Here is an 8,559-nt window from a genome sequence, read left to right as displayed (position 1 = left end):
GTCCTTTGAAGCTCTTCCACACAACTCCGCTGCTGCAAGAATGCTTGTATACCCTCAATGGTACCCACATCTACCGCCCACTTCTCTGTAGGATGGGTAAGCGCCCCTACATTCCAGAAGATATCTTCTACAGGTAGTCTTTTTGCATCATCAAGCAAAGGACAAGCCATATTGGTGCGAGGAGCTATTGAGTTGTAAGCGGTCACTTGAGATTCGTAGGAAGTCCATTTCCTCTTAAACATCATTTGTTTCTTGCTCATAAGTTTCTTCATCCCCTGTTGCGCTTTGGTCCCTGGAAGGAAAGATTGAAGAAGCAGTAAAAAATAATGGACTTCGTAAGAATGAGTGAAATAGAGAGTGAAATAGACCTACCTTCCACCTCCTTATCCCACTTTTTCTGCGCCTCCACAATTCCTACTTTGGCTTCATAAAGCTTCATTTTAGCTAGCCGCACACCTATCAGAGCTAAAGCTTTTGGACCTGGCACAGCGAGAGAGACATTCAGTAGATTGCAATTATTTCCTCAATGATCCAAATGGACTCACTAGTAGCTTGGCGTAGCCGCCTAAACTCTTCACTTCCCAACTCTTCTGTAACATCGAGAATTGCGGTCTCAAGCGCCACAATTGATGCTGGTAATGTCAGAGTGGCAGCAATATCTTCATCTGTCCGGTTCCTTCTACGCTTCCTTCGAAGCCTGTTGAGCTCCTCACTTTAATGGAGTAAACTTTCAATCAAACAATTGAATGCCTGAATAATATATTGAACATCACGTACTGAGCATGCTTCACTTCCTCTTGCAACTCAAGGAGTTCTAGAAGGCATTGTTCCATCCGCTCCTGAGTCTCAGCAGCATCGTCTGCCATTGCAGTAAGCTGACACCGCTTCTGTCGCTCCCACTGCGAGGAGAAGTATTCCAAAGTATAAGATTCATCTTGAGCCTGCAATCTTTGAAGAGTCTTAGAAGCCACCTCCAACCGGTCTTCCGCTATCTTGACTTTGGACTCTATTGACCTCGCTGAACCAAATATAAACGTGTCAATTGAACTGCTTCTATATTAGCATGGGAATCAGATCAACATACCTGCATTTCTGCATCGAACTTCATTTCCGTGAGTAGACTTCAAGTCTATAGCATCAACTCGGTGTTGTTTTGTGGCACATCGATTTGCTGCTATCAGTGGATCATTATCACTCCAAATCCTCTCATTTCCTTCCCCGTCGGTCAAACCCCATCCCTTGTTCAGCCGGGGATTATATTTCAGTTGACACGTCCATTCATGCGCATATGCATGCCATGCACTGGTTGCAAACCTAAGATCACCTCCTTGTTCCTCTCCAAAATATTTATTCTGTATATTCAACATTTCTTCGTTAGATTCAAAGAGGAGATAAGAAATTTGATAATCAAACACTTCACTTTACCTTTCTTACACTTTTCTCTAACGTACAACCAATGTCATATAAGACACCCACAGTTTTTGAAGGTTTTCCCGGCTCTGATACATCTTGCATGAACTGATCAAGCAGTGCTAGTACATAATACTGGCTATGGAATCAATAAAGCAATCTACATTCAGGAAATATTTGCGCAAGAATCTGGGGAAACTGGATCTGGAAAACTGACCGCTCTCCACTCTGAATTACATTCACAAACTTGAGGACATGATCATGTCGACAAGCAAGTCCAATCAAGCCTGTTTCGTCACATCCCTTCCAAGTAGAGCTTCCTCGACGATCTGCAGCTGCAGTGTGAGTGGCTGTACAGCGATCCTACAAAACAAACCAAGGAAGGTGGTGATGAGATCATGATATTTCTTGAATTGTTCCAATGCGTAATCCCACATGTGGAAAACAGGATCCCACATGTGGAAAACAGAATCCCACATGTGGGTTCTATTTCGTGGTCTTATATCTACCATCGATGTGGGAATAGATATCCCACATGTGTATCAACACCAGTGTAGGAATAGAACCCAAACGTGGGAATACAGATCCCACATGTGGGAATATGCATTCCCACATGTGTGATGCGGATTCCCACATGTGAGATCACGCATTCCCACATGTGGGAATCCGCATCACACATGTGGGAATTGGCATTACAAATGCAAAAAGCAGAAAAAAAAATAAGAGAGGTAAGTACCGCAGGATCAATATCTCTTCCTTGGTTTCCAGCACGCACCGCCCACTCCTCCACCTTTCTATTATCCAGGAAAAGTGGAGGAGTCTCCAACCCTATTTCCTCATACTCACGACTTGCAGCCATATGCCGGCGATGTTGAAAGTTGCCATCAGTGCAGACATGATAGTCACACTCGTCCACATCTTCATTTGCTTGAAGTGGTCCAAAACACCTTGGACAGTTCATAGCCAGCTGTTCCAAAGCTGTGAGAAATAATGCACAAATTGTGAGTTCTTTCTCCTTGCGGAGAATCCATCTATAGGCGTCGATTGCTGATGAAAATGTCTTCCGCCACAGTCGTGGCTTTCACGAGAGAGAGATCTTAGTATACCTGAAACCAAATGTTGGACAACATATCATTTACATACTTGCTTTGTCTTTTCCACCAATATCAGCGGGCTTTCTGCATCTAGGAATTCGTCCAAACCCAGTGTAAAACCTTGTGTTTGAACAGTGCAATACTTCCATAGAGCATGATGCAACCTTAAAAGCCTGATGGAGTAAGCTGCTTGTGGATGAACAGGCGCACCCCCAATGTATCCCAGCCTGATAAGACGAACTTGATCCTTGGTACAACTACAGAATTGAATCAATTCTTGCTTTCGTACTGCCATCATAACAATCAATTTATTCATTCAACATAAGAAGTCGATTGATTTAGCAAAACACACCCAGGATATCCACCATATCAACCTTACGAGCACGTAGATCACCAACACCGCAGCAACATTCCTCGTTGAAATCTTGATCCCATTTTGAAGTATCACCCCATTGTGAGGTTACCTGTGATAATGTCATATACGAAATGAACATTTCAGGTAAGGACTTGTTCCAATTTGCATGTTCTTTCAATCTCTTGCTTTTATAATAAGACCCTTTGACGTATTGGGTGAATGGAATGTTGACATTTGGTACAACGGCAGCATCCGCATGAGTTTCGTAATCGTGGTTATCATTGTCATCATCCTCATCCGTATGAATCTGGGGTAATTCATCACTTCCACGGTTGTTGCCGTGGGAAAGGTCAGCTATAGCATCGTCTCGACCTTGTCCAGTAGGATTATTCGAACCAGCACCAGCTTGTTGGAGAGCCACTTCGAGTTCTTCAAGCCGGTTCTTCACGTACTGAGCTTGGCTGGTTTCAACTCGAGCAACAACGATTGCTGAGCCTCGAGGAGATTCCACACGCCTCTTCTTCTTCTTCTGACCAAGCGGACAATAAATCGACTTTCCTTTGCCCATTTTCAAAAGTTGCGACGAGTGGATGCGGAGTCAAAGTTGATAGTCGCTGAGCAAGGCAAATGAGTAAGTTAAATTTCATAGCAGCTCGCACAGACATCTCCGGTTCTCAACCGGATAGATATCTTGGCCCCATATATCAAACAAGGGTTCAATAAAGTGCTTTGAACCCCTTGCTTGGACTAGTGTGAGAAGTTTTTCCCAATGAAAAATAAGGTGTACTCGGATATTCATGGTGTACTGTACATATAGAATTACCCAATTCCTGTACGCTGTATCTGTACAAGGAATGGTTCTCCATTTTTTCACAATTTTGAAATACTCTCCTTAACAACCGCCTTCGTCCGCCCACTTCTTCCCAACCATCAATATGCCAAAAACTCGACGTCCCCTTCGAAAACCTGTTTCACCGATCCAAGCAAGCCCAAATCGTTCAATGGGCAAAAGTCACTTGCATCAAACTTCGCGCAAGCGTTTGCGCCGTATCTCAAATACGGAGGATGATGACCACTACAAACCATCCAAAGACAGTGACTCATCAGACACCGATGTGGACCTCAAGCCCCGTGGATCTTCAACCAGACGCAATCGGCGTCAAACACACGTTCAATCTGTCGATGATGATGAACTTTTAGACCGACTTTCCAGACAAATCTCACCTGAAGCGACGAATACACGTGACCCTGTCAACAATACCACCGAAGTCACCCAGCACGACTCTTCAATAGAAGACATAGATAACCTACCGAGTGTTACAAACTATAAGGAAGTTATTGATGAATGGCCTCTTCCACGGATTGCTGTGGTTGAACGACAACAAAAGCAAAAGCAAAATGTGGTACCACCTGATATATTGAAGGAAGCTAAAGCGATTCAATCACTTTACAAACAACAAAAGTCATTGCTAGCAATCATGGGCAATGTTAGTATGTTTACTATTGATAAGGCTTTGTACGTATTCTCTTCTACGATTTCTCCTTGGTTAGATGTTGATGAAGTTTTTGTTTGCATTTTTTATTAAAAAGAGGAGAGCTTGGAGGTCGCCGCAGACCTAGCGGTTACCAAATCTTCCTGAAGTATAGCAATGAGATCCGACCTGAGCGCAGTAAGTCTCTATTACTACACATCTTCCTTATGATCAAAAGATATTAATCCATGTATTCAAATGTAGTGCCAAAAAAGGGCGGTGAGAAAGGTATCTTAGCCAACCGAAATCGTATACTAGGAGGAAAATGGACGGCAATGCCACTACGTCACCAAGAAGTATTTTCCCCCCCGGTATTTTATGTGCTCTCCGGCCTCACTTATACTAAAGCAGTTATTAAAGTTAATGATGACCTAGAAGAATCTGATGATGAAGCCGAAGTTGAAGAGGCTATTCATGCTTTTGAATTTGAGCCAGGGGAACGTGCTGAGTTTGAGGCTTTGTATGATGAGCTGGTTTGGAAGGCGAAAGTAGCTAAAGAGTATAGCAAATCGGTATCCGGTAAATCTCAAGGTCCTACTCTTCCGGATTTTAACCGGCAGTCGCTCAAATGTATTGAGCGGCTTCACAAACAGGTTTGTGAAGCCCTCATATATTTCATCCTTACCTAGTGATATTCACAGATATTCACATCTATCAACACGTCAACAGATTGAAGACGAATCGAAAAATATGGGATTCAGTTACTATCTCTTAGCATGTAGCACTTATGCTTCAACCGAAGTAGATACCTCTTCACGCGGGTGGTGCAAAGAGTACACTTCGCATGAAGATATGGCCACATATGTTAATAAAAAATGTAACTTTGCGACATTGTTTGGAGCAACTGCACAAGGACTTTCTGTCGCTGAGACAGTTGCGGAAACCATTGGAGGAAAAGTCAAGCATAAACAATGCGGGAGAAAAGCTGATGCTGGTGATGTAGTGAAGTCAAAGCTTGCGGCGACCTTAAGAAGCAAACTATGTAAGTTCAAGTTTTATTCATCCTCTCTTCATTGCTTTATGAACTTTTCTTTCTCAGCTTCTTTACTAGGACGTGATCAAGGCTTTCCCCATGGCCCAGACCCCGAAGCCATTTTCAAAGCTAGAGGTTACGACATCAAGTTAGTACAAATGCCAGGTTCGACACTTCCTCATGAAACTCTCAAGCTTGGATTTGCTCGAATGGATAGGAGTCGATCACAATGGCTGGATGATATTAATGCAGATCTTTTTAAGTTAGAGAAGATCGCATCTGATGTGGATGTTGATGGAAATAATGAAAATGAGCATGAGTTTGATGAAGATTTTATCAACACGCAGATTGTAAATGAGATAGATGAGGAGGAAGAATGGAACGGAGTAGGACTTTGATGATTTCGAGAATTAGAATTACATAATTTTAGTTAGAATGTTTTGAATAAGAGGAAAACTAGAGTCACATATTTGGGGTACCACAGGTCACACATGTGTGATCTGTGGTCACACATGTGTGATCTCGTATCACACATGTGTGACATGAGATTCCCCATGAGTGACATATGATCCCACATGTGTGATCCTGTGGTCCCACATGTGTGATCCTGTGGTCCCACAGGTCACACATATTATCACGCATGTGCATGTAGCTCATAAGATCCCTCCAGTGAGACATCAGATTACACACGTGTAATCTGAGATCACACTTGTGAGAAATGAGATCACTCAAGTGAGGATAAGATATCCCACATGTGTGATGCAATTTCACACATGTGTGATCTCTTATCTGTAAGATCCTGAAAAGGATCTTCACTAAGGTTGGCTCTGACGGGAACAAGGTTCCAAAGTTAATCTAAAAACCCAACTATCTATTCCAAAATCCGACAACTAGCTCCATCCAAAGGTTATTCGGTCAAGAAACACATCAGACACACTCTACAAGAAACAAAGAAAAGAAACAAAGAGTAATGAAATGAAATGATAAGTGAAAATGATGAAAGCTCACCTAGCTCCATCCGAAGGTTATTCGGTGAAGAAAGGATCTTCATGGAGCTAGGGCGTTTGTGAGTACAAGTAATCCGGTACCTCTCTAAGTCCATATGTCTAACCCATAAGTCTACATGTAACACCTTACATCCCTCCCCTCCTAAGAAAAAGAATTTTGAAAAATTAAAATAAAAAATTCAACCAAAAAGAAAAAAAAAATTGGCATAACTCGCCCCCAAAAAAATTGACCATGACTCGTCCCTAGTGCAATTAGAAAGAGAAACTAAAAAATGGAAAATGTTTCGCAACCTGAAAATTAAAAATTGAAAAGAAAAAGAAAAATTGAAAAGCACACAGAAAAAAAAAACAAAAATATCTTTGAAGTAACTGATTGATGAAGATCTTGAAGTCTTGATGTAATTGAACACTGAAAATCTTGAAGTCTTGATGTAATTAAATAATGAAAATCTTGAAGTCTTGAAGTTAATCTTGTAATTTGATCTTCGTTTACATGCTTCGTATCTATCGTGGAGAGGAAACAAGCCAGACGCCCAGTTCGGTGCTCACATGCGTGGCCAAGGTAATGTTTTATACACAATTTGGTTTGGCGTAGTTGCCCGGCGGTGCATACTTATGGGAGGAACTTACTTTGACACCATTGTATCGCACTCCTCCTCCCTCCATCGGTACCTTTTCAGCTTTGATATGTGGAAGACGTCGTGGGATTTGTCGTTGTCGTCAAGTTTCAGTCGAAAGTTGCGGCCGCCATTCAGAACTTCCTTGACTTCATATGGTCCATCATAGCGGGGCCGTAGTTTTGATGTTGGTCTTCCATCCCCGCCTACCACCTGCTGTCGATCTTTGCTGTCTATGAGTACCCAATCTCCCACATTCAAAACTTCGCCGCTTCCATGCCGGCTGTTGTAGTGAACTGCTTGACTGATTCGACTGGTCCACAGCTTGTCGCGGTACTGTGCCCAAGCTGCTTGGCGATCTTCAATCCATTTCGAGACGTCTGATCCGGTTGACTGCAAGTTTCCCAAGACTGGAAATAGTCAAGGTTTTCTACCAAAGACAAATTCAAAAGGTGAGACTCCTGTAGCCACATTCAGAGCGCTGTTGATTGCAAACTCGACCGCTGGTAACGAAGTGAACCACCGTCCGTGCTTACTGTTGACCATTTGTCGTAAAATTTGTATGATTGTCTTGTTTGACTTCTCACTCCGGCCGTCTGCTTGTGGATGATAAGCTGTGGTGAGGTTGACTTTAATCTGCATTAATCGGTTGAGCTCCTGCCAAAAGCGCGATGTCCACGCTTTGTCTCGGTCGCCTATCATGCTTCTTGGGGCGCCGAAGATTGCTAACCAGGCCGCAAATAGACGTTGAGCTGTTTGTTCGGCTGTGTCGGTTTGACGTGTCGGTATAGCTCGTACAAATCCGGTAAGTCGGCAGGTGCACGACAGGATCATGTCGTAACCTCTGACCTTTGGAAAGGGTCCGATGAAGTCAAGGCAGATGTCGTCCATTGGCAGTCGTGGTATGTCTGTGGCTTGCAGTCTTCCTGATGGTAGCGTCGTGCGGGCTTTTGATCTCTGGCAGCTGTCACAAGTTGATAGTAAAGATTTGACGTCGTTCGCCATGTCAGGCCCAAAAAACTGAGCACGTAATTGCGCGAGTGTTTTGAGTGTTCCTAGATGTCCCAGTGCTAGGTGCGTTTGTTGGATGAGTTGTTTACGCAAACCTCTCACTTCCGGGATGACTAATCTGTTGTCAATGAACATGAGGTCTCCGCGCCATTCGGTGCCTTCTCGCAGCGGTAAGGTTTTGATCACTCGCTGGCAGAAAGAGTCTGTTTTGTATCCAGTCTTAATGATGTCAAGCGTTGTCTCGTCCAATGTCGAATCCATCTGTAGTGCGGCTACCTCATCTCTTCGTGATAACGCGTCTGCTACAGAATTCTCTTCACCCTTGATGTAATTGAAGTTAATGTCAAACTGAGAAAGTGTTTCTAACCATCTAGCTTGTCGTCTACTAATGTTCCGTTGAGACAAAAGATGCGTGAGGGAGTGGTGATCTGACATGACGTTTATTTTCATTCCTAGTAGTAGCAGCTTCCACTTTTGTAGAGCATTAATAACAGCCAACAATTCTTGTTCATGGACCGGGTAATTACGTTCAGCTGGTGTCATTGTCCTGCTTTTGTATG

At 43.1% G+C, this 8,559-nt stretch overlaps 2 protein-coding genes across 2 annotated transcripts; one reads left to right on the top strand and one right to left on the bottom strand.

Annotated features, from left to right (window-relative positions):
- Nucleotides 1-1,909: 1,909 nt before the first annotated feature.
- Nucleotides 1,910-3,427, bottom strand: MELLADRAFT_111003 (uncharacterized protein; the record flags this gene model as incomplete). Its single annotated transcript, XM_007415204.1, has 2 exons — nt 1,910-1,915; nt 3,092-3,427. The coding sequence occupies 2 exons, from the start codon at nt 3,425-3,427 to the stop codon at nt 1,910-1,912; spliced, it is 342 nt and encodes a 113-aa protein (XP_007415266.1).
- A 367-nt stretch (nt 3,428-3,794) lies between these two features.
- MELLADRAFT_92161 (uncharacterized protein) lies at nt 3,795-5,762 on the top strand (the record flags this gene model as incomplete). Its single annotated transcript, XM_007415250.1, has 5 exons — nt 3,795-4,375; nt 4,450-4,529; nt 4,596-4,984; nt 5,061-5,373; nt 5,431-5,762. 5 exons carry the CDS (start codon nt 3,795-3,797, stop codon nt 5,760-5,762), a joined length of 1,695 nt encoding a protein of 564 aa, XP_007415312.1.
- Between the last annotated feature and the right edge of the window lie 2,797 nt (nt 5,763-8,559).

This window comes from Melampsora larici-populina, assembly GCF_000204055.1.
Source record: "Melampsora larici-populina 98AG31 unplaced genomic scaffold MELLAscaffold_49, whole genome shotgun sequence".
Classification (NCBI taxonomy): domain Eukaryota; kingdom Fungi; phylum Basidiomycota; class Pucciniomycetes; order Pucciniales; family Melampsoraceae; genus Melampsora; species Melampsora laricis-populina.
The sequence above is the reverse complement of the archived record's forward strand: the minus strand, read 5'-3'. Positions and strand labels throughout refer to the sequence as shown.